This window comes from Pantherophis guttatus, chromosome 1, assembly GCF_059756535.1.
Source record: "Pantherophis guttatus breed Tessera chromosome 1, ASM5975653v1, whole genome shotgun sequence".
In the NCBI taxonomy this organism is placed as follows: Eukaryota; Metazoa; Chordata; class Lepidosauria; order Squamata; family Colubridae; genus Pantherophis; species Pantherophis guttatus.
Genome location: NC_142063.1, coordinates 989,853 through 1,014,924, shown reverse-complemented (window position 1 = coordinate 1,014,924; position 25,072 = coordinate 989,853). Strand labels below are relative to the sequence as shown.

General features: G+C 42.5%; 2 protein-coding genes across 2 annotated transcripts; one reads left to right on the top strand and one right to left on the bottom strand.

The window, feature by feature from the left end:
- The first annotated feature begins 7,024 nt into the window (after nt 1-7,024).
- Nucleotides 7,025-13,519, top strand: LOC132711871 (vomeronasal type-2 receptor 26-like). The gene is made up of 3 exons (XM_087883504.1): nt 7,025-7,059; nt 8,348-8,541; nt 12,615-13,519. Exons 1-3 carry the CDS (start codon nt 7,025-7,027, stop codon nt 13,517-13,519), a joined length of 1,134 nt encoding a protein of 377 aa, XP_087739630.1.
- A 5,575-nt stretch (nt 13,520-19,094) lies between these two features.
- LOC132711870 (vomeronasal type-2 receptor 26-like) lies at nt 19,095-20,952 on the bottom strand. Its single transcript, XM_087883503.1, has 2 exons — nt 20,946-20,952; nt 19,095-20,150 (listed from the first exon to the last, which is right to left on the bottom strand). Exons 1-2 carry the CDS (start codon nt 20,950-20,952, stop codon nt 19,240-19,242), a joined length of 918 nt encoding a protein of 305 aa, XP_087739629.1. The 3' UTR covers nt 19,095-19,239.
- Nucleotides 20,953-25,072: the final 4,120 nt, after the last annotated feature.

The window sequence follows — 25,072 nt, the reverse complement described above, 5'->3', positions numbered from 1 at the left end:
GATGGGGAGAAACAGGCTCAGACTCAACCCTTCCAAAACCAAGTGGCTGTGGCTGCCGGCGTCCCAATATAGTCAGCAGGTGCCATCGCTGACTATTGGGGGTGAATCTTTGCCCCCCACAGAGAGGGCTCACAATCTGGGTGTCCTCCTGGATGCACGGCTGTCTTTAGAAGTGCATATGATGGTCATGGCCAGGGGAGCTTTTTATCAGGTTAGCCTGGTACGCCAGTTGCGGCCCTTTCTGGACCGGGACGCCTTGCGCACGGTCACTCATGCCCTTGTCACCTCACGACTGGACTACTGCAATGCTCTCTACATGGGGCTCCCCTTGAAGAGCACTCGGAGGCTCCAACTGGTCCAGAATACGGCCGCATGGGTGGTTATGGGCGCGACTCGTTGCGCCCATGTGACACCTCTCCTGTGCAAGCTGCACTGGCTCCCAGTGGTCTTCTGGGTGCGATTCAAGGTGTTGGTTACCACCTTTAAAGCGTTCCATGGCTTAGGACCCGGGTACTTGTGAGACTGCCTTCTGCCACCAAAAGCCTCCCACCGGCCAGTCCACTCACACAGAGAGGGACTTCTCAGGGTGCCATCGGCCAAGCAATGTCGGCTGGCGACACCCAGAGGGAGTCTTCTCTGTGGGAGCCCTGCCCTTTGGAACGAACTGCCCCCCGGAAATATGCAAGATCTCCAACCTCCATGTGTTTCGCTGTGCCCTTAAGACCCTACTGTTTCGCCAGGCAGGGCTAACTATGTAATTATTTTAAATTGGGGGTTTTAATCCGGGCCAAAATTGTGTAATATTTTTAATATTTTTTAAATTTTGAGATTTGTATATTTTTTGTTTTAATAGGCTGTACACCTCCCCGAGTCCTTCGGGAGAGGGGCGGTATAGAAATAAAATTATTATTATTATTATTGGTTAATCTTTAGTGAGATTCACAGCCTTTGAGGCTGGTTAATAGCTCAGCAGCTCGAGTCCTAACCAAGGACCTAGGAACTGTTAAGGTATCATCGGAGGATGTAAGCTGTTCCGAGTAAGGTGGTTTTTTGTAGAGTCAAAATGTTCAAGTCCGGCAAATTTAGAATTTCTAAATAGCAGAGTAGCCCTTTGGGTATTGCTCCAATTACAATCGGGACAACACACGATTTCTTTTTCCACAGTCGCTCAACTTCAATTTACAAATCCCGGTACTTTGTGATTTTTTCTTGCTGCTTATCTTCAATCCGTGCATCACCAGGTATTGCAATGTCAATGAACCATACTTTTTTCTTTTCAACTATTGTTATGTCAGGTGTGTTGTGGACCAAGTGCCTGTCAGTCTGAATCCTAAAGTCCCACAAGATCTTGAGTTTCTCATTCTCTAAAACTTTCTCAACCTGATGTTCCCAGTGGTTTTTGCTGTACTCAAATCCAAACTTCTGGCACAATTTCCAGTGAATGATCTTAGCAACACGGTCATGGCGTTGTAGGTAGTCAGTTTGTGAAATTTTGCTGCACCCACTGATCAGGTGGTCAACTGTCTCTTCTTTCTCATTGCAGAGGCGGCGTTTGCTGTTGGTGGTAACATGTTGAATTTTTGCCTTCATGCAGTTTGTGGCTAGGGCTTGTTCTTGAGCTGCCAAAATAAAGCTTTCTGTTTCTTTTTTCAGTACTCCTGATCTTAACCAGTTCCAAGTTAGTTTCTGGTCAACTTTGCCTTCAATACTTTTCAAGTATTGGCCATGCGGAGCTTTGTGTTTCCAATTTTGAGCTCGCTGCTCAATTACTTCTTTCTTATATTCTGCTTTTGTTTTAGTTGTCTTTAAAAGGCCTCCTTTATTTACTTCCTTAATCATTGGTTCTTCACTTTTCTGGATGTAATCATTCAAGCTGCATTTTTCTTCTTCCACAGTCTGCTTTACTTGTAGGAGTCCTCGACCACCCTCTGCTCTTGGTAAATATAATCGGTCAACATCACTTTTAGGGTGCAAGGCATGATTCATTGTCATAAGCTTCCTTGTTTTTCTGTCCAAGTTGTCTAACTCCATCTGGGTCCAGTCAATTATTCCTGCAGAGTATCTAATCACAGGTATAGCCCAGGCATTTATGGCTTTTATGATGTTTCCTCCACTCAATTTGGACATTAATATCTTACGAATTTGCCAAATGTACTTGGCTGAAGTTGATCCCTTGACTTTATTATGCATTAAGTCAGAGGCCTCTAAAATCCCCAAGTACTTGTAGCCTTCTTCTGATTTTACTGCCTTTATCATTTCTTCATTCTCTAGTTCTATTCCATCCTCTTCTATGATCTTGCCTGCTTTGGTTGCTATTGTTGCACATTTGTCAATTCCAAACTGCATACCAATGTCTTGGCTGAATTCTTTTGTGTTTTCAATTAATAAATTCAGTTCAGCTTTTGTTTTACCAAACAGCTTCAAATCATCCATGTACATCAAGTGCGAGATTTTCAGTCCTTTCTTTGCAAGTTCGTATCCACAGTTCATCTTCTTCAAAATGATTGTCAATGGTAGCATTGAGAGTATAAAAAGTAGGGGTGAAAGGGAATCGCCCTGGAAAATGCCTCGTTTAATTTCAACTTCACCCAGTTCTTTTTCATTAGCCATAAGTTTTGTTTTCCAGAGGTTCATTGAAGATTCCATGAATTTTTGTATGTTGCTGCTGATGCCTAAGATTTCCAGGCATTTCTTGATCCAGCTATGGGGAACTGAATCAAACGCTTTCTTGTAGTCTATCCAAGCCATGAACAGGTTGGTTCGTCTTTTCTTTGAGTTCTTTAGGATTAGCTTGTCGATCAGCAATTGATCCTTTGTTCCTCTTGAGTTTTTGCAGCATCCTTTCTGTTCTACAGGAAGCAAGTTATTTCTTTCCAGGTATCCATAGATTTGGTTTGCAATGATACCAGTAAGAAGCTTGTATGTTGTTGGCAAACAGGTGATTGGCCTATAGTTTCCAGGGTCCTTTCCTTTTTCTTTATCTTTTTGGATCAAAAATGTCCTTCCAGTTGTCATCCATTCATCATTTTCCGTAGTAAATGTCCGTAGTAAATAAAGCCCCCCTCATTTGTGATCTCATTCAGGAGGGGGGAGCGGACCTGACAGGTATTACGGAGACCTGGTTGGGCCATGAGGGGGGGGTTCCCCTCATGGAGATGTGCCCATCAGGCTTCCGTGCATTTCATCAGCCGAGAGCTCAAGGCAGGGGCGGGGGGATGGCGGTCATTATAAGAGAGGATCTTGATCCGAGGGAGACCACTGTGCCTCAGATAGCCAGATGTGAGTCCCTTTTCGTGAAGTGGGGTCATGGGGTGCAAATGGGTCTGTTGATCACGTACCTGGCTCCCTGCCACGTGGCGACGACCCTGCCCGAACTTGTTGTCATGGGGGATTTCAACTTGCCATCCATTGGTGAAACTTCTGAGGTAGCTCGGGAGTTCATGGCTTCCATGACGGCCATGGACCTGACCCAAGTAATTCACGGCCCTACTCACATGGGGGGACACACTCTGGACTTAGTTTTTGTCTCTGGTCAGTGGTTGAGTGGCCTTGATATAGGGGATATAGATACTGAACCCTTGTCATGGTCTGACCACTCGCTCCTTCGACTTGACTTTCTGACCGCTGCACCCTGTCGCAGGGAGGCGGATCTGATCAAGTGGTTCCGCCCCAGGCGCCTGATGGATCCTGATAGGTTCCAGATGGAGCTTGGGCCATTTCCTGAAACTCTAGCTCATGACTCGGATGATGACCTGGTGGCCGCCTGGGATAGTGCGGCTGCTGGGGCTTTGGACTGGGTCGTGTCTTTGTGGCCTCTGACCCAGCACCGAATTCACTTAGCTCCTTGGTTCTCCTAGGAGCTGAGAGAGATGAAGCACCGGAAAAGACGCCTAGAGAGCGGTTGGAGGGCCAGCCGTTCCGAATCCGACTTGACACTGGTAAGGTCTCATATTAAGACCTACCTAGTGGCGATAAAAGCGGCGAAATCTAGCTATTTTGCCACTCTTATCGCGTCATCAGATAACCGCCCAGCTGCCCTGTTCAGGGTGACCCACTCCCTTCTCCATCTGGGAGTGCGGGAGGACCCCTTGCAGGGTCGAGCTGAGGATTTTGTACAGTATCTGGATGATAAAATAACTCAGATTCGGGAAGACTTGGCCGCTGACTGGGTTAGTTCAGACGTGATGACTGAGGCAGGCCTTGAGAGTGTTATCTGGGAGGAGTTCGATCCTGTGGCTCCCAAGGACGTGGACAGGATCTTGGGACGGCTGAACGCGACCACATGTTTATTGGACCCGTGTCCCTCCTGGTTGGTGCTGGCTTCCCGGGAGGTTACACGAGGCTGGCTCCAGGGAATTATCAACACTTCTTTGAGTGAGGGTGTCCTGCCAGCTGCCTTGAAAGAGGCAGTGGTGAGGCCTCTCCTCAAGAAGCCATCCCTGGATCCGGCTGTTTTGGCTAACTATCGTCCAGTCTCCAATCCTTCGCTTTATTGCGAAGGTTGTTGAGAGTGTGGTAGCGCGACAGCTTCCCCAGTACCTGGATGAAGCTGTCTATTTGAATCCACTCCAGTCTGGCTTCAGACCTGGGTACAGCAAGGAAACGGCATTGGTCGCGTTGGTGGATGATATCTGGAGGGCTCGGGATAGGGGTTACTCCTCTATCCTGGTCCTGTTAGACCTCTCAGTGGCTTTTGATACCATCAACCATGGTATCATGTTGCGCCGGCTGGAGGGACTGGGAGTGGGGGCACCGTTTTGCGGTGGTTCTCCTCCTATCTCTCCGACCGATCGCAATCCGTGTTGACAGGGGGGCAGCGGTCGACCCCAAGGCGCCTTGTTTGTGGGGTGCCACAAGGGTCGGTCCTCTCACCCCTCCTGTTCAACATTTATGTGAAGCCGCTGGGTGAGATCATCCATGGTTTTGGGGTGGAGTTCCATCAGTACGCTGATGATACTCAGCTGTACATCTCCACCCCAGACCATCCCAACGATGCCTTGGAAGTGATGTCCCAGTGCCTGGAGGCCGTGCGGGTCTGGATGGGGAGAAACAGGCTTCGACTCAACCCTTCCAAGACCGAGTGGCTGTGGCTGCCGGCGTCCCAGTATAGCCAGCTGATGCCATCGCTGGTTATTGGGGGTGAATCACTGGCCCCCACGGAAGGGGCCCGCAACTTGGGCGTCCTCCTGGATGCACGGCTGTCTTTAGAAGGGCATATGACGGCTGTGGCCAGGGGGGCTTTTTATCAGGTTCGCCTGATATGCCAGTTGCGCCCCTTTCTGGATCGGGACTCCCTACGCACAGTCACTCAAGCACTCGTCACCTCTCATCTGGACTATTGTAATGCTCTCTACATGGGGCTCCCCTTGGGGTACACCCGGAGGCTCCAACTGGTGCAGAATGCGGCCGCGCGGGGGATTATGGGAGCGACGGGACACTCCCATGTGACTCCTCTCCTGCGCGAGCTGCATTGGCTTCCGGTGGACTTCCGGGTGCGCTTCAAGGTGTTGGTGATCACCTTTAAAGCGCTCCATGGCTTAGGGCCGGGGTACTTACGGGACCGCCTTCTGCCACCAATAGCCTCCCACCGGCCAGTTCGCTCCCACAGAGAGGGCCTCCTCAGGGTGCCCTCGGCTAGACAATGCCAGGTGGCGACCCCCAGGAGGAGAGCCTTCTCTGTGGTGGCACCTACCCTTTGGAACAATCTACCCCCAGTGATACGAGTGATCGCCGACCTCCGGACTTTTCGTCGGGCCCTAAAAACTTATTTTTTTCAGTTAGCCGGTCTGTCTTGATTTTAGGGTTGGTTTTAAAATTTGATACGGATTTTAAACTGATAAATTTTTAAACTATGGGCCAAATTTATCTAATTATTTTAAATCTATTTTTAATTGTACTTTATGTATAAATGTTTTTTATTTTGGCTGTTCACCGCCCTGAGTCCGAAAGGAGAAGGGCGGTATAGAAGTTCAAATAATAAATAAATAAATAAATTTTCAGGTGTTTTTAGGATCTGGTTCATCTGGGTTGCCAATCTTTTGTGCAGACTTGTAAGTGCCTTTAACCAGAAGCCATGCAGCTCATCCGGTCCAGGTGCACTCCAGTTCTTCACTTTTCTTGACTGTCTTTGCACCATTGCTTTTGTTATTTTCACATCTTCCATTTTATGCACTTTAATAGAGTCCTCAACCTGTTTGATCCATTTTGCATTTCTGTTGTGCTTCTTGTTGTTTTCCCACAAATTTTTCCAGAATTTCAGAGCTTTCTCTTTATCAGGCTTTTCATTTGTGCTTACTCCATTTCCATTTTCTAAACTCTTATAAAACTTATTATTATTATTATTATTATTATTATTATTATTATTATTATTATTATTATTATTCTATTTCCCAAAGAACCCGAAGGGCAGACAAGGAATAATGGATGGAAACTGATCAAGGAGAGATTCAACCTGGAAATAAGAGAAAAATTCTGACAGTGAGAGTAATCAACCAAGGGAACAGCCTTCGGAAGTTGTGGGAGCTTCATTATTGGAAGCTTTCAAGAACAGACTGGACTGCCATCTGTCAGAAATGGTGTAGGGTCTCCTGCTTGGATGGGGGGTTAGACTAGATGACCTACAAGGTCCCTTCCAACTCTGTCAATCTGTTAAGGCTCAGTTCCACATAATTCAAATGCCTTGACTCTCAACTGCATCTGATCTGTGGATTAACAACAGGAGACCCAAACTCACTTTTCTCCATCTGCTGTATGAAGAGTAGCTATTGCTCAGTAAATAGAACAATTGCTTTTCCATGCAATTATAAGAAGAACAGTAATTTCTAATATATCCCCTATGGATTTCTACATTAAAAAAATCTTCCGAGATAAAAGATGCTTTAAATTAGATACTCGGAGTTCTCCTGGTGGGGGCAGGATATGTCATCTTGCCTTGTGTTGCAAAAAGCCAACTTTGTGGTTTGCTGAGACTCAGCTGGCCTCAGTTTACTCTTTGGTCATAAACCAAACACAGGTAAGACGAAACATGGCTGGATCTAAATTGGCCTTGGGGCCATCCAGGTAGCACAGATTATTTCTCTTGTGCTAAAGCTCTGCTGAGATTTCAACTTCTGCAAAAAAAAAAAAAACATTTTTTTTATCTAGGAGGGAAGGTGAGAAGAATGATGGGACTGCCTCTCTTCCTCCTACTGCTGCTCTTCTGGCTCCTGCCTCCAACTTCTCCAACTATTTCTAAGAGGGTGCAAACTGGGTGTGTGTTGACAAGCACTTTCCAGACTAGGAGAGACTTTTACAGGCCTGCTGATTTCATTATTGGTGGGAACGTTCCCCTGGGAACTGCACTTAAAATCAACTTCCAATCCTTTCAAGAAAACCCATCTCTACTTCTGGAGAATATTTTGTAAGTTTCACCCAAAGGGGAAAGATGTAAATAATTATTTTCTTTGCTTTATATTCAGGGACTCTTTTCAGAAACACTTGTTCTAGTGACGTTTGCAATGTCCTACCTTAGTTCAGATCTTTGTGCTTTTCTCAATAAAGAACCAAACTCATAAAATAGGCTAGAATTCTCCATCTTTCCAGAACTCTTGATCAGGAAGCAAATAAACCGCCAAAAAAGTCAGGAAGGACACCTTAGAAACTGTTCTGGCCTAGTGAAGAAGTTGATTTACAATATAAATTTGGACAGAAACTCCTGATGCAAAACTCAATGATGAGGTCAAACCCATTTAATGTGTGGAAGACAGTGGTTTCTAGACCTGAAGAAGCTGCTTCAAGAGGGAAAGAAATTAATTGGGGTGGAAGAGGGAAGGATGACCATCACTGAAGCAAAGTGAAGGAAGGAGGGAGGCTGATGGAGGGGTATCAAATGATCTGTGGAATGGAGAAACAGGATTTTCTCGTTGTTGTGTTTTTTTTTTAATTTTGATTTATATGCCGCCCTTCTCCGGAGACTCAGGGCGGCTTACAATGTGCTCAGCAATAGCCTTCATCCTTTTGTATATTTATACAAAGTCAGCTTATTGCCCCCACAAACTGGGTCCTCATTTCACCTACCTTAGAAAGGATGGAAGGCTGAGTCAACCTTGAGCCTTGGCGAGATTCGAACCCTGCAGTAATTGCAGGCAGCTGGTCTTAAGCAGCTTAATAACAGGGTGCCTTAAACCCTTGTACTACCAAGGCTCCTTTCTGTCAAGGCCATTAATCAAGGAACAGCCTTAACAATGAATCAAACCCCATGGACTTTGAAACTTCCTGCTACAAAGAACATTTTTTAAAAAGACACAACAAACTCCACCAGCACCCACAAGCTCTCCTTAAAATTTCCCCAATGATTTTCTCACTGTAGAATGATACCCAAGAACTACCAGCAGTTCAGCGCCTTGGTGTTTGCAGTTAGAGAGGTCAACAAGGATATAGTTCTCCTCCCCAACATCACCCTTGGCTTCCACATCCATAGCAATTCTCAGTCGGAGGTGGAGATTTGCTCAAACAGCCTCTCCCTGCTCTCCACCCGAGACCGAATGGTTCCAGGGTACAAATGTGACAGGAAGGACCCTCTTCTCTCTGTCATTGGAGATCTCAATCCCAGATCCTCAAGGCAGATGGCCTCCATCTTCAGCCTCTTCAAGGTCCCACAGGTAAGGGGGCTTCACTGGATACAGTAGAGAGTACAAACACAACTATAGCACATCCAGAAGCCAAAGGTGGAAAACAAAGGGGGTGTTTTGGGGGACATATAGTTCTATTTTTTGTGTCATGATATGTTTTTATAGAAGCCAAAACTGATCAGTGAGATAACTTTGAAATGTGGTACTTGCCAAGAGGAATTTCTTCTTAATCTATTCTTCATAAGAGTGTAGTGTAGTATATTCTCTGTATTGATTTGATGTATGGTTCCATTGGCTTCTGACATAATCCAAATAATGATAACCCCTAAAATTTACTATCAAGAATCTCACTTTCTCCAGCTCGGTGTTGGCTTTGAGTTCACTCAGGGAGACAGAATAATTTATCCTTCCTTCTTCCGGATCAATCCCAGTGACTTTGCTGAGTGTGTGGGTTTAGTCCAGCTGCTTCTGCATTTCCAGTGGAACTGGGTTGGGATTATTGCCCCTGAAGATGACAGTGGAGAACGTTTCGTCTCATCTCTGATGCCAATGCTGAAGGAGAAGGAGATCTGTTTGGCCTTCACTGAAATATTGAAATCAGATTTTCTTGATACTACAATGCTGAAATTACTTCATATTGTGGAGACTTGGTCTAAAGCTGAAGTGATTGTTCTATTTGGAGACCCCAATAGTATCAAAAATGTACAGGTGGCAATCAGTGTCCATGAACATTTGAGGAAGATGTCATTTTGGAAAGTTTGGATCTTAACTTCCCATTGGAAACTTACTGTGGCCAGGAATCAAAACATCTTGAAAGCAGTAAAGCCCTTCCATGGGGCTCTGCATTTTAGGCCCCACACTGGGGATGTCTCAGAATTCAGTCCTTTCCTCCTGTCTTTAGACCCCTTGAAGCCACAAGGGGACCTCTTTCTCCTGCAATGTTGGGAAATGTTGTTTGGCTGCAGGTTCCATAAACCAGGCAAAATCACTCGAAACTGGGGAAAGAAATGTACAGGAAAAGAGAATTTACAGAATCTACCAATTTTTTTATTTGAAACAAGCATGGAAGGTGAAAGTTACAGTATCTACAATGCTGTTTATGCTGTGGGACATGCATTGCATGCAATACATGGATCTGGAGGACAACCAACCACAATGAGGCTCAGAAAGAGGATCTCAAATATTCAGTCATGGCAGGTAATCTCAGTGAGTTTTTATCTAGTCCAGAGATCTCTAGGTAGGAAACTCCCTATATGCATTTCTTGAATTACTGATTAAATATCTGTGTGCTATCAATGTATCTAAGAAGGGATTAAGACAGCCATTATTAAAAATAATTTTTGTAGAACCTCCTCACTTTCTCTCAGTCAGTAGCCTGAATCCAATCTGTAAAAAACACTCAATTCATTTTAATGTTGGTTTAGATTATTGTGCCTTGGAAATGTTTGTTATTGTGACAATTTTTTAGTACGCTGTTTCTTGTACTGCTTTGCTTGTTGTGTTCAGCCTCTGTCAACCTCAGCATGTGCAGAAGAAGACTCAATATATGGTCCTAATGGGTTCCTGATCTGAAATTCTTCAGATTTTTCAACATCAAAGGCTCAATTATTCCTCTCTGGACAATGAAGTGACAAACCAGGGCAGGACAAACCTTCTACGTGGCCCCTCTTGGTCAGATCTCCTTCTTCATTCTGCTCCCTTTGACCATCAGCTAGAGAAAGTCAGGGGAACTGTAGGATTTTATGATAGAAAGTATTTACCAGTAAAGGAGAATATTATAGCTCAGGGTTGAAATGAGGGGTCCTTGGTGCTCTTTGAGTTTGGCTGTTTTCTTACAACCCAGCTAGGTAGTATCATCAGTGCTAGAAGGGAGGGATATCACTTTCAGCGTTACCCAGTTTAGGTCATGAAACATCTGCAAGAAAACAACGAGGCTCAGAGAGAACCAAGGACAAATAATTAATCATTCTTAAAATTTGTCATTTGCATTTGTCATTTACAAGAATGTGGGCCCAAATAAGATTAAAAACATAGCTTGCCGAGTATCACAGAGGAAAAACTACACAATGTAATTTGTAATATTTGTATGTAGCTCTCATCCTTGTAAGACTGGAATTGAAGAAGCCATGATACAAATGTCCAATGATAAAGAGAATGTCTTGTCATTTTAAGGATGGAGTTGAATATCTGATGTTACTTCTGATTGCTTAGATCTCCATCAAGGGAATTCATTTAGCTTCTCAGGTATAGACCCATCTCCTAGGCTGATGGCCATCACATTATGATAGAAATCAGGGTGTCTCATGTGTGGTGTTCAGCCAATTAATCCGGCTGTCTTTCCTTTCAGCTTCTTCCCTATCTGAGGAACGTCAAGTTCAACAACAGTGCTGGAGAGGAAGTCTCCTTCTCAGAAAGTGGATTAGTTTCTTCTCGTTATGATCTTCTCAACTGGGTTTTCCTCCCCAATCAATCTTTTGTCACCACCAAAGTTGGACAAATAGATTCCACGGCTTCCCCACGACAAGATTTCACCATTAACTCTGATGCGATCATCTGGGCCACAAAGGTGAACTGGAAGGAAACATTATAAATTCAGCAAAGGATTAAATCACTCCAGGGGGAGCATAACCCCCTTTTAACTGGGAAACTGGTCTATTCAGTCAGTGTCAGCCTCCGCTTTTGCTGCTTTGGCTGCCATAGGAACCGGGAGGGGGGACAGCTGGGGAGCTTGGGGGGGGAAGCGTGCTGGAGGGGGGCGTGGCTTCGGAAGAAACAAAACCGAATCCCTGAAGGGGCTATCGGATGAACTGTCATGGCCTTCCTGATTGATGACGCTGCCAGACGTGCTTCCACCTGACCCTGGGAGACCTTTGGATTGGATGATTTACGATGGACAGTGGGAGGGGATGCTTTCACTTTTCACATCTATTGCTTTAATTTCAGCTTAGCCATGGTTGCGTTCCCTTCATTTCTAGTAAAAGTACATTACTCTATAAATCATGGAGTCTGGGTCATTCTTTCCTGGATTTTGAAGGAAGCACACCTGACAGTCAGAAAAAAAAATCAGGGATTTGATGAAAAACCTGCTTTTGACTTTAACACATTTACAATTTGACTTCTGAAAAGTCCAAGATGGGATAGATTGGGAAGAATTCCTGCTTGGAACCCAGAAGCCCATTAAATCAGGCAAGAATGATTTCCATGGAGAATTCCCATTCAGTTGGAGCCTCATGATTCTTTCTTTCAGAAAAGCTGTAGCTCCATGTCACAAGCCTTCCTTTCATTTTGAGGTCTCTGTTCCAATCTCCAGCATCCATTCTGGAGGGTCAGGATTGTCACTGGCCTGACTCCCCCTGGAGATTATCCCTCTCGTAGGCCCTGGTAAACCATTTCTTTTGAAGACACTCTAAAGATGGAAACAGAAATGCAGAAATAGACAAATGAAGCATGTTTATTACTTAGGCCATCTCAAATATTTCTCTTCCAGAAGGTGCCCTTTGCCAGGTGTGGCATGAAGAGGTGCCATGCAGGAGAGAGGAAGAGCATCCCAGAAGGCAAGGAAGTTTGCTGCTATCAGTGTGACCCTTGTCCAGAAGGGACCATTTCTAATCAGACAGGTACAGCACACGTCAAGTGTAGATCTTCAAGGAAGTCATTCAATGGGAAAATATGAATTTTGGCATCAGTTTTGGTAGGATGCTTTATATGATTCAATATATTCATATATTCAGCAGACCCTCTCAGTTCATGAATCTAAGCTGTGCAACCCCAAAGGCCACTTTTCCTGCTCCCCAACAATTTAATATCAGGTTTTTTCACGGCAAAATTTATAGGTTTCCTACTAAGGAAAAAGATTGAATGTCTGGATTTGAAGAATAAAGCAGAGAAGTTGAGCCAGAGAACAGATCTGTTTTTCTGGCTAATTTATTCCCAGCATCGTCAATATGGATGGATGATTTGCCTGTGTTGATTCACCATGAAATGCACACTGACTCTTGATTTCAGATGCAGCTCTCTGTGATCCTTGCCCAGAAGACCAATACCCCAACAAGGACAAGGACCACTGCATTGCCAAGAAGCTCCACTTCCTTTCCTATCAAGACACCTTGGGATACTCATTAACATCTCTCACTCTTTTTCTCTCTGTGACCACATCTGCAATCCTGGTGATAGTCCATAAACATCGTGACACACCAATTGTCAAGGCCAATAACCGAGATCTCACCTACATCCTCCTGGTCTCCCTCCTGCTCTGCTTCCTCTGCTCCTTCCTCTTCATAGGTCAACCAGGGAAGCTCACCTGTCTTTTTCGACAATCTGCCTTTGCCTTTTTCTTTTCCCTTGCAGTTTCCTCTATCTTGGCAAAAACTGCCATGGTGGTTCTGGCCTTCATGGCCACCAAACCAGGGAATAAGACAAAGAAACTCTTAGGAAAACCACTGACCAACTCCATTGTCTCAGTCTGTCCCCTGGTCCAAGCAGTTCTTTGTGCCACCTGGCTGGTAACCTCTCCCCCATTTCCCAACATGGACTTCCGTTCCTTGGTAGGAGAGGCCATCTTGGAATGTAATGAAGGCTCAACTTCTATATTTTATGCTGTCCTTGCCTATCTGGGTTTCCTGGCACTCGTGAGTTTCACTGTGGCGTTTCTGGCTAGGAAGTTGCCTGACAGCTTTAATGAAGCCAAGTTCATTACTTTCAGCATGCTGGTCTTCTGCAGCGTTTGGGTCTCCTTTCTCCCCACCTACCTGAGCACCAAAGGGAAGTCCATGGTGGCCGTGGAGATCTTCTCCATCTTGGCCTCTGGGTCTGGTCTCTTGGCTTGCATCTTTTTCCCCAAATGCTACATTATTTTATTTAGGCCCAATCTGAATTGTAGAGAGAATATAATGAGGCACAAGAATCTCTGATTTTATTATTTATTTATGAAACATAGTTATATTACTATCCAATTTACGCATTGGTGACTCCGGCTAGATTATAACATTAAAAATCACAGCATAAAACCCATTGAAATGCCTCATTACACCCCCATTTATGCAGGGATTGGGAAGTTTTATTTTGATTTTGGATACATTGATCTTGATTTGAGGGGGGAGAGATATCCTCTTTTTCTACAGAATCCAATCTGGTTTTTTCATCTATTTGTGGTTTCTGTTTTCTATTCCTGTTCTGTCAAAGTCTTTAATTTTTTTTTGTTTTTTCTGCTTGTTTCCTTCTCCTCTTCCAACTCTTGGTTCCATCTGAGGGAAATTACTGGAAGGACTCAAAAGTGCTTTTTCAAGAGGCAACTGGACTTTCTGTTTTTTCTTTAAAGACGTTTTGCTTCTGATCCAAGAAGCTTCTTCAGCTCTGACTGGATGGTGGGGATTCTCACCATTCAGTTAGAACTGAAGAAGCTTCTTGGGTGAGAAGCAAAACATCTTCAAAAAAAAAAAAACTTCCAGAAAGTCCAGTTGCCTCTTGAAAAAGCATCTTTGGAACAACCATGACCTGGAGGACTGAGAATCTCCATAGACATTTACCAGAAGGACTTTTCCCTCATGCAGGTTCTGAGGGGAGGCAATCAACGTCTCTCTTTCCCTCTTTCCCTCAGTTGCTTCCTCCTTTCTGTTTGCCTCTTCTCGTCCGAGCAGTTTATCTCTGAGTTAGCCTCTTTCTCTGCCTCCTGGGCTTCAGCTCTGTCCATCTTCTTCCTCCTGAGGCCTCACAGAGAGTTCTTACACAACCACAAAGAGGTTTGCCTCATCCTGAGCTCCTTCCCCTTGTTCTTGTTCTCGAGAGGCCCAGGAACCTGAGTTTGTGTGGAGGCGAAGACCTATTCCCTGAGCTTGGAAGAGAAAAATACTGTCACCTTTGTAAATTTGGCTGTTTTTGCCTACCCGTAAATAGAAACCACCAAGGAACTCAGGCAAAGCCAAAAGCATTTGGGGGGGTGATGCGGTGTCAAGTCTTTTTATAGGGTACAGAAATAAATAAATAAATAAATAAATAAATAAATAAATAAATAAATAAATAAATAAATAAATAAATGTCAGGATTCCAAGAAATAGATCCATTGCAAAAATCCATTTCCTGATTGCTTATTTGTACCCTATGACTATCATTAAGTGTTGTACCTTAGAATTCTTGATGATCTTGTCTTTTATGTACACTGAGAGCGTATGCACCAAGACAAATTCCTTGTATCACACTTGGCCAATAAAAAATTCTATTCTATTGTATAAATCAACAAGTAACAGAGAATAATAGAATTGGAAGGGACCTCGGAGGTCTTCTAGTCCAACCCTCTGCTCAGAAATAACTTGAAGCACAAACTTCAGTTCTTCAGGAAAAGATGGAAGTTTGTTTTCCCAATCTTATTCGACAATAGGAGTGGAAAAACTCGTAGGAAACCTGTGATTGTTATCCTGAAACTGCTCTGCTTTAAACTGGTGAGCACCAAGACATGTAATCTTTGCAGAAGGACAGTTTAAATCCACAAACTGAAAGGTTCTACAGAAAACTATGAATAATTTCAAGCAGGACAATCTTACCAAACATGACGACAACAACAACAAATATTTTGACCCACTGAGTGACTTCTTTGACTTTAGAAGATCTGCATTTGAAGGGTTTTCTACCTGTCTGATTAGAAACGGTCCCTTCTGGGCAAGGGGAACATTGGTAGCAGCAAACCTGCTCTCCCTCTGGCCCTCTTCTCCTCTCTCCTGCCTGGGTACTTACGGGACCACCTTCTGCCACCAGTAGCCTCCCACCGGCCGGTATGCTCCCATAGAGAGGGGCTCCTCAGGGTGCCGTCGGCCAAACAGTGTCGACTGGCGGCCCCCAGGGGGAGAGCCTTCTCTGTGGGGGCACCTGCCATTTGGAACGAGCTCCCCCCGGAGATACGGAGGATCCTGGATTTACGCACTTTCCGCCGTGCCATCAAAACATTTCTATTTCAACAGGCTGGCCTGGCCTAACTTCCTTTTAATTGTTAATTTCAAATTTGTTTTAAAACAATAGGGGTGTTTTAATTTGTTTGGGCCAAATTGTTTAATGTATTTTTATATTGTTTTTTTTAAAATTTTGTATTATGTGTGTTTTATCTTTTGGCTGTTCACTGCCCTGAGTCCTTTGGGAGTAGGGTGGTATATAAATCTAAAAAAATGAAATGAAATGAAATGGCACCTCTTGTTTATTTATTTTATTTATTTATTTTATTAAATTTGTATACCGCCCTACTCCCGAAGGACTCAGGGCGGTGAACAGGCACAAGATAAAATACAGAAATACAAAAGGTAAAAACAATTTAAAACCAAATTAAATAATATTGGCCCACGACAATTAAAATCCCAATAAATTTAAAACAGATTAAAATTTCAATTTAAAATTTAAAATTAAAAAAAAAAGGGAGAAAAATTCATGCCACACCTGGCAAAGGGCACCTTCTAAAAGAGAAAAGAGAAATGCCAAGCAATGATCATGTTTCATTTATTCATTTGCACATTCCTGTGTCCATCTTCAGAAACGGACTTACTACAAAACTTGTCTTAGCCCATTTCAGGCTGCATTATTTCCATCGGCTGCCTGCCAAACAGCGGCCAAGGGTGGGACCTCTCTCTCCCAGTCAAGGCTGATGGTCATCTGCCCCATAGAGATGAAAAGGAACCGCAGACTGCAGTGCCACCCACTCCCACTCCATGGACCCGTTAGAGAAGGAAACCATGGTCAATGAGGTTGAAGAACACCCAGAGGTCAAGTTGAGCCACGATGGATGCACTACGCTCATCCCACTCTTACCAAACCTCATCTAAAATCACAACCAATGCCTTTTCCATCCTGTTGGAAGAAATATCCATCTGGTTCAGTTCCAAGCCGGGAGGAAGACGCTGGAAACATGGAGGCTGATTGGAAAGATGGTTTAATGATGAACAGAACCAACAGCAGTCCTGGGTCAGCTGACCACATGGAGTTGAGAGTGGGGTTTTTTTATACCTTCTCTTGGGTTTTGCATGTGAGCTTCCTGTTCCTGTGCAAGAACGTGTATTCTATTGACTGTTGTCGGACTGTTATTATTTTCTTTGCAGATTTCAGAAGCTCCTGAGTCTTTATGTAATTCATGAAAGGGGAACACTTCAGGATGTTCAGATCCTAACTTCCTCTTGGAAACTTAGTGTAGTGGAAGGTGTAGGTATCTGGCAAGCTCTAAAGCCCTTGCACGGGGCTTTGCATGTTAGGGACCACACTGTAGATATCTCAGAATTCAGCCACTTCCTCTTGTCTTTAGACCCTTTGAACCCACAAGGTGATATGTTCCTATTGTTCTGGTGCATTGCATTGCCAAGAAGATCCACTTCCTTGCCTATGAAGAGACCCTGGGATACACTTTAGTTTCTTTAGCACTTTCTCTCTCCATGTTGACATCTGCTATCTTAGTGATATTCCTTAAACATCGTGACACATCAATTGTCAAGGCCAACAACCGAGACCTCACCTACATCCTCCTGGTCTCCCTCCTGCTCTGCTTCCTCTGCTCCTTCCTCTTCATTGGTCAACCTGGGAAGCTCACCTGTCTCTTCCGACAAACTGCCTTTGCCATTCTCTTTTCCCTTGCGGTTTCCTCTGTCTTGGCAAAAACTGTCATGGTGGTTCTGGCCTTCATGGCTACCAAATCAGGGAACAGTGCAAGGAAACTCTTAGGAAAACCACTTACCAACTCCATTGTCTTATCCTGTCCCCTGATTCAAGCAATTATTTGCACCATCTGGCTGGTAACCTCTCCCCCATTTCCCAACTTGGACTTTCATTCCTTGGTAGGAGAGGCCATCTTGGAATGTAATGAAGGCTCAGCTTCCATGTTTTACACTGTTCTCACCTACCTGGGTTTCCTGGCTCTCATCAGTTTCACTGTGGCGTTTCTGGCTAGGAAATTGCCTGACAGCTTTAACGAAGCCAAGTTCATTACTTTTAGCATGCTGGTTTTTTGCAGTGTTTGGATCTCATTCCTCCCCACCTATCTAAGCACCAAAGGGAAGTCCATGGTGGCCGTGGAGATCTCCTCCATCTTGGCCTCTGGGGCTGGTCTCTTGGCTTGCATCTTTTTCCCCAAATGCTTCATTATCCTATTCAGACCTAATCTGAATTGTAGAGAAAATATAACAAGGCACAGTCTCTGATTAATGTAGTTATTTGGAACTTTTATTTTGATTTTGGGCCCTTTTTAAATGTGATGTGATTTCCTAAAAATGATGACATGGGAGAGGGCTTGTCCATTAAATGATTGGAAATCATGGAAAATATTTTATAATCAGCAATAATCATCTGTAGTTTTATGTTTCATTAATGCCAGTGAGAGTCCAGTGATCAACTTGGAAGTAGCCATTGATATTAAAGATGTGGCTATTAGTTTCTAGCAGGGACTGGGAGGCCTTTTTCATGGTCACTCATGCCTGTTGACCTCCTGTTTGGATTCATATTTTATAAATTTTAATCAAAAGAGTCTTTGAAATCTGAGGGTGAAGTTCTCGTTCAGTGTTTTTAAGCACATTTGTTTTGATAGACTCGTTAACTTGCTGAGTTCCCTATGAACTCCCTTCATGTAATTGGTTTAAAAAATAGTTTTTTCCCTCTAATCCTGGAGTTAAATAAATAGCTATATAGTAAATAGCAATAATAATCAAGTGCCTAGAAATAACAGGAGTCAGCAGAAATGCCAGAAATAATGCACAAAGATTGATGGAACAATGGAAGACACAGTTGAAGGTCAGTGGTGGGACTCTATCTCTATTTACTAGAGGGATTGTATTTGCTGTGTGGAAATGATGCCATTTCATATTTTCCAGAGATCCTTGTGCATTTGTGTATTTGGGCCTTTAAACTCATTTCATGCAACACCAGTTGTCCAATACTACAGTCATCATAAGCACACGAGAGTATACAGAAGCTGGTACCTCACAGAACTCCCCAGCTGCTATTTCCATTATTGGCTCACCACCAACCTTTGCAGTCCATGACTGCCTTTACATCCCCAAAAAATCTGTCTTCAACAGTTACGAAACATAAATAAGGCTTGGTAAAGCTCTCCTCAATGAGAAGCAGGAATAGCAAAGAACAGCAATCTTGCAAAACAGGCGGGCCATGGACTTGATGCTGCTCAAAATGGCCCATGGATGTGAGGGATTTCCTGGTTTGGGTTGCTTCAACCTTACTGACAATTCCTTGCAAGTAAAAGCAGTACGTGGTGGCCTATAGGTGGAGCAATCAGGAGGCTGTGAGTTCGATCCTAGGTACAGGCAGATATTTCTCTCTCTGGGCACAATGAGGATGTATCTGCTGCGAACTCTGCATTGGCAACAGGAAGGGCCAGGCAACAGGAAGTTCTGCTTTTGGGACCCTGAACTCCTTGCTTCTCAGTACATTTTATCAAAATTGCTACTGCAAAACAACTGATTGGGTTTCTTTTTATTAAGGCAATAATTATCAAGACTACAAACAGCAGATGGGTGGGAAAGTAATCTGAGGATTGTTATTTATGGATATTTGTGCTTACAACATCTATTGTATTTTTTATACGTATGATCATCATTTCGCACCATTTTCTTGGTTTGGTCTTTTGGAACATGTTAAGAGTCAAAATACTTCTGACTCACATAGCTATATTTCTTCTGGTCGTTAGTTGCTCCTTTGTATTCAGGTCTGGCCTCAGAATAATAATGTAGCACTTGGGGATGAAGACGCAACCAAGCAGACCAGCACTGGAGGCCAAGATGGAGAAGACCTGCACAGCCACCATGTATTTCCCTTTGGTGCTCAGGTAGGTGGGCACAAAAGTCACCCAGACACTGCAGAAGACCAGCATGCTGAAGGTGATCAGCTTGGCTTCGTTGAAGGCCCCAGGCAGGTTCCTGGCCAGGAAAGCCACCGTGAAGCAGATGGCAGCCAGGAAGCCCATGTAGCTGAGGGTGACGTAGAACATGACAACGGCCCCTTCGTGGCATTGCAGGACGATCTCTCCAGGCTGGGAGTGGAAGTCAGAGTCAGGGAATGGGGGAGAAACTCCCAACCAGATGGAGCAGATGATAATTTGGACAGCAGAAGAAGAAAGGATGATGGAGTTGGCCAAGCTCTTCCCCAACCATCTCTTCACTCGGTTTCCTGGTTTTGTGGCAAGGAAGGCCAGCACCACCGTGATGGTTTTGGCCAAGAGAGAAGAAACGGCAACTGAGAAGATGATGCTGAAAACCGTCTGTCGGAGAAGGCAGGTGGCTTTCCTTGGTTGACCAATGAAGAGAAAATTAGACAAGAAGCAAAGCAGGAGGGAGACCAGGAGGATGTAGGAGAGGTCCCGGTTGTTGGCTTTGACAAGGGGAGTTTCCCGGTATTTAATGAAGATGAGTAAGACAAAGCCTGTGGTTAGGGAAAAGAATAGAGCAAATGACACCAGGATGTTGCCCAGATGTTCTTCATAAGACAGGAAGGTTATAAATTTGGGGATACATTGGACTTGATCCCCATTTGGATATTTATCATCCGGACACTTGGTGCATTTTTCTGTATCTGAGAAAACAAAACAAAAAAATTTCTTTAACATATTATCTTTTCACCTTCAAAGAAATACATTCATGGGACAAGATGCATTTCTTACCATCTTCTCCACAGAAAGTTCATAAAAAGAATATCATTTTCTTAAAAAAATAATATTTCTAATTGTTTATTAAATTGGGGAATGTCCTAGGATATTAATGATTTCCTATGTAATGTGGAGAATCTTCATAGGAACCTACATTATTACAGGTAAATAATAAATCAGTTATTCTTTCTAGACACACTTCCTGAGTCCTCCACATGGCACTTCTTAATATACAGGACTCAGGAGAGGCTAACTTTTGGAATCTAGTTTGCTGGCAAAGAACTCAGATCTCCCCAGAAAGGTTAAAAACTACAAGGACGCCTCCCAACTGAAAACCAGAAGAGAGATTTTCTCTGAGAGTAGCGAAGCTGGTGCAATCTGTCACATCCTCCTCTCTGTTCCCAGCCACTCCTTCATGTTTGTCATCCCTTAGATAAGAAATTGTGCAGTTTGATAATAAACAAGCTTCTAACTTTTAACTTGGACTTCCATGAAAATGCTCTGGTGTGGATGAATCCATTCCCTGTCTTTTTCTTTGGTGTCACCCACCTTCCTGAGTGGAGAAGGTCCCCTCTGGACAAGGAACGCAGTCATAGCAGCAAACTGGCTCTCCTTCTCGAGCCCTCTTGACAAATCCAGGATGACAGTTTTCCACACATTTGGACTGAGGTAGAGACTGAGCAGAAAAGAAGGGATGCCAAAAGTAAAACCTCAGAACTCACCATCCATGGAAAACGGAGGTAGACATAAACCTTAGGGAAGTAACTAGGCTTTGGTTAAATAAATATGAAATATCACCTGACTTCCCATCATTGACAGACAACCTATTCCATTCCATTCCATAATTCTATTCCATTCCTATTTCTTCTATTCTATTCTATATTCCATTTCATTCCATTCCATTTTTTATTCCATTCCATTCCATTCCATTCTATTCTATTCTATTCTATTCTATTCTATATTCCATTCCATTTTCTTTTCTATTCTATTCCATCCCATCCCATTTTTTATTCTATTCTAAATTCCATTCCATTCCATTCCATTCCATTCCATTCTATTCTATTCTATTCTATTCTATTCTATTCTATTCTATATTCCATTCCATTTTCTTTTCTATTCTATTCCATCCCATCCCATTCTTTATTCTATTCTAAATTCCATTCCATTCCATAATTCTATTCCATTCCTATTTCTTCTATTCTATTCTATATTCCATTTCATTCCATTCCATTTTTTATTCCATTCCATTCCATTCCATTCTATTCTATTCTATTCTATTCTATTCTATTCTATTCTATATTCCATTCCATTTTCTTTTCTATTCTATTCCATCCCATCCCATTTTTTATTCTATTCTAAATTCCATTCCATTCCATTCCATTCCATTCCATTCTATTCTATTCTATTCTATTCTATTCTATTCTATTCTATTCTATATTCCATTCCATTTTCTTTTCTATTCTATTCCATCCCATCCCATTCTTTATTCTATTCTAAATTCCATTCCATTCCATAATTCTATTCCATTCCTATTTCTTCTATTCTATTCTATATTCCATTCCATTCCATTCCATTCCATTCCATTCCATTCCATTCTATTCTATTCTATTCTATTCTATTCTATTCTATTCTATTCTATATTCCATTCCATTTTCTTTTCTATTCTATTCCATCCCATCCCATTCTTTATTCTATTCTAAATTCCATTCCATTCCATAATTCTATTCCATTCCTATTTCTTCTATTCTATTCTATATTCCATTTCATTCCATTCCATTTTTTATTCCATTCCATTCCATTCCATTCTATTCTATTCTATTCTATTCTATTCTATTCTATATTCCATTCCATTTTCTTTTCTATTCTATTCCATCCCATCCCATTTTTTATTCTATTCTAAATTCCATTCCATTCCATTCCATTCCATTCCATTCTATTCTATTCTATTCTATTCTATTCTATTCTATTCTATTCTATTCTATATTCCATTCCATTTTCTTTTCTATTCTATTCCATCCCATCCCATTCTTTATTCTATTCTAAATTCCATTCCATTCCATAATTCTATTCCATTCCTATTTCTTCTATTCTATTCTATATTCCATTCCATTCCATTCCATTCCATTCCATTCCATTCCATTCTATTCTATTCTATTCTATTCTATATTCCATTCCATTTTCTTTTCTATTCTATTCCATCCCATCCCATTCTTTATTCTATTCTAAATTCCATTCCATTCCATAATTCTATTTCATTCTATGGCCCTATTAATATGCATTCCTCCGTTCTTCCTATAGTCATGATTTTCAAGGATGATGGTCTATCCCTTAAATTTATAATAAAATTTATTCTAAATGGTTTATTAATTTTTATTTTATTAGATTTTTAAAAAATAAGTAGAACAAAACAGTGATGAAGAAGGAAAGTTCTGTTCAGCAGGATACTAAATTGCAGAGGGGAGACAAAAGGGCCATGATCTATGTCATAAAGTTTAGTCACCCAGCGTCCCATGTTGGAGATGGCTGGATCAGCTGAAAACAGTGTTCCATACTAGAGCATCTGAAGGACACCTTGGTCAATAGCACTGAAGCTTTCTAAGCCACCTAACAAAATTAGAAGAGTACCACTCCCCACATTAAATTCTCCATCTTGGTGACCAGGCTTAGCCCACTTGAAATGGGTTCTAGGACTTTGGAAGCCGGAGAAAAGTCTCCAATATTTTCCCTACCTTGTTGAGCGACTTTAGCCTTGACAGAGCATCTTGGTTGATAATTACTCTCTGTCTTTCAATGCTCCCAAGTTGCAGTTGGATGGGATCCTCCTCGGAGAGAATCAACAAGCACCCGAAGTCCAGATCTGCGGTTACATCTCCATTTTGGTCCAAGTAGAGTTTAAAGTGGGAAAAATTCCAAAATTCATTCTTCTCAAGGAAGGGGTGGAACTGGAATGAATTCATTCCCATGTTTTAAAAATAGAGCCCTTCTTTTTTTTCTTTTTATCCCATGTGGTGTTTTAACATTTGAATCTTTCTTCAACAGTTGTCTAAGTTGCAAATAGGCTTGGTCGGGGGAAAAGTGTTACCACTATCTTCAAAAGTTAAAAAAGGTTCAGCAACATTGGTCAACCACATTTTGAGAAAATATAGATTGAGAAAATAAATAATTGACAAAGTTTGTCAATTATATGGAACATTCTTGAACAGCTCACAAATAAATTAACAAATAAAGAGATTATGTATACGCTCCCTGAAAACAACAGGGTGATTACAAGAAAGCAGGGATTTGTCAAGAAGAAAGTTGCCAATTTTCATAGTTGACAGAAAAAACACATCCTAATAAGCTAATTCTACCTTATTGTAAAGCCACATCAACAGAATCTTGCAAGTCTGAAAGTACAAATCTCCCACCATCAGTTTTGATTGCCTGAAAAGTTAGGGATGATAATTTTTGAATTCCTTTTTTTTTTTTTTGCCTGTTATTCAGCTGTTGCCTGCCCCCTCTTATCTGGTTGTTCCCAGGAAATCTTCCCCATCATTCCTCAAGATCATTCTGACATGTCATTCTGCTTCTTTAATGAAATGTAGGGATGGCAGTAATAAAACTTGATTTTAGCAAAGTACTAACAAATTACTTCCTGGGGTTATGATTAGGAAGCTACTTACATAAGTTCTGAATTGTGATAATTAGATGGATAAAAACTGTCTTGAGATGAAAGGAGCTGCTCTAGCCATGAAGAAAGACAACAAGGGAAAGAACTATGTTGGTTTATGGCAGCTGAAAATCAGAAGATGCTTCTAGTAGCACCATTTTCAAATAACACAATCTCTTTGTTGGAAAGGATAGCACACTCTTCCAATTACTAAAAAAATGTTACACAGAAGATTAAGCACTATATTCCATAGTTTATAGATATGGAAAATTGAACTCAGTCATAAGACTGAGGAGATTCTGGCTGAATAAGAAGAAAAATGTCATAAAAGGAGGAGCAGTTTTAGCACTGAGCCAATGAACCTGAGAAATTCAGTCTCCTCTTGTCTTAATGCAAAGACTGAGCAGATATAGGCCAAAGAAGCTTCGGCTGGGATTCATGCAGAAAGGAATGGTGAGGCTAGATGGCCTCAAGGTCTCCATTACATTTACAAAGGTAAAATTCTACGATGCTAATCATCAACCATATACCTACCCGGATTTATTTAAAACTGCATGCGTCCTTTTCAAATTAGCAGTGTTTAATACCAAATATTAATAAATATTTATTTATTTATTTATTTATTATTTATAATTAAATTTATATACTGCCCTACTCCCAAAGGACTCAGGGCAGTGAACAGCCAAAAAAGTAAAATATACATAATACAAACGTTAAAAACCATTTACAGTACATTAAATACTTTGGCCAGATTTAAAACACACCAGTTATAAAACCAATTTAAAAGCAATTAAAAAGGGAGTTTAGGCCAGACCAGCCTGCTGGAATAGGAATGTTTTGAGGGCACGGCGGAAAATGCTCAGATCTGGGATCCTTCGTATTTCCAGGGGGAGCTCTTCCAGATGGCAGGTACCCCCACAGAGAAGGGTCTCCCCCTGGGAGCTGCCAGTCGTCATTGTTTGACTGACGGCACTCTGAGAAGACCCTCTCTATGGGAGCGTACTGGTCAGTAAGAGGCTATTGGTGGCAGAAGGCGTTCTCATAGGTACCCTGGTCCTAAGCCATGGAGCGCTCTAAAGATGGTAACCAGAACCTTGAAGTGCACCCGGAAGACCACCGGGAGCCAGAGCAGCTCGCGCAGGAGGGGAGTCACATGGGAGCGACACGTCGGTCCCGTAACCACCTGCGCAGCTGCATTCT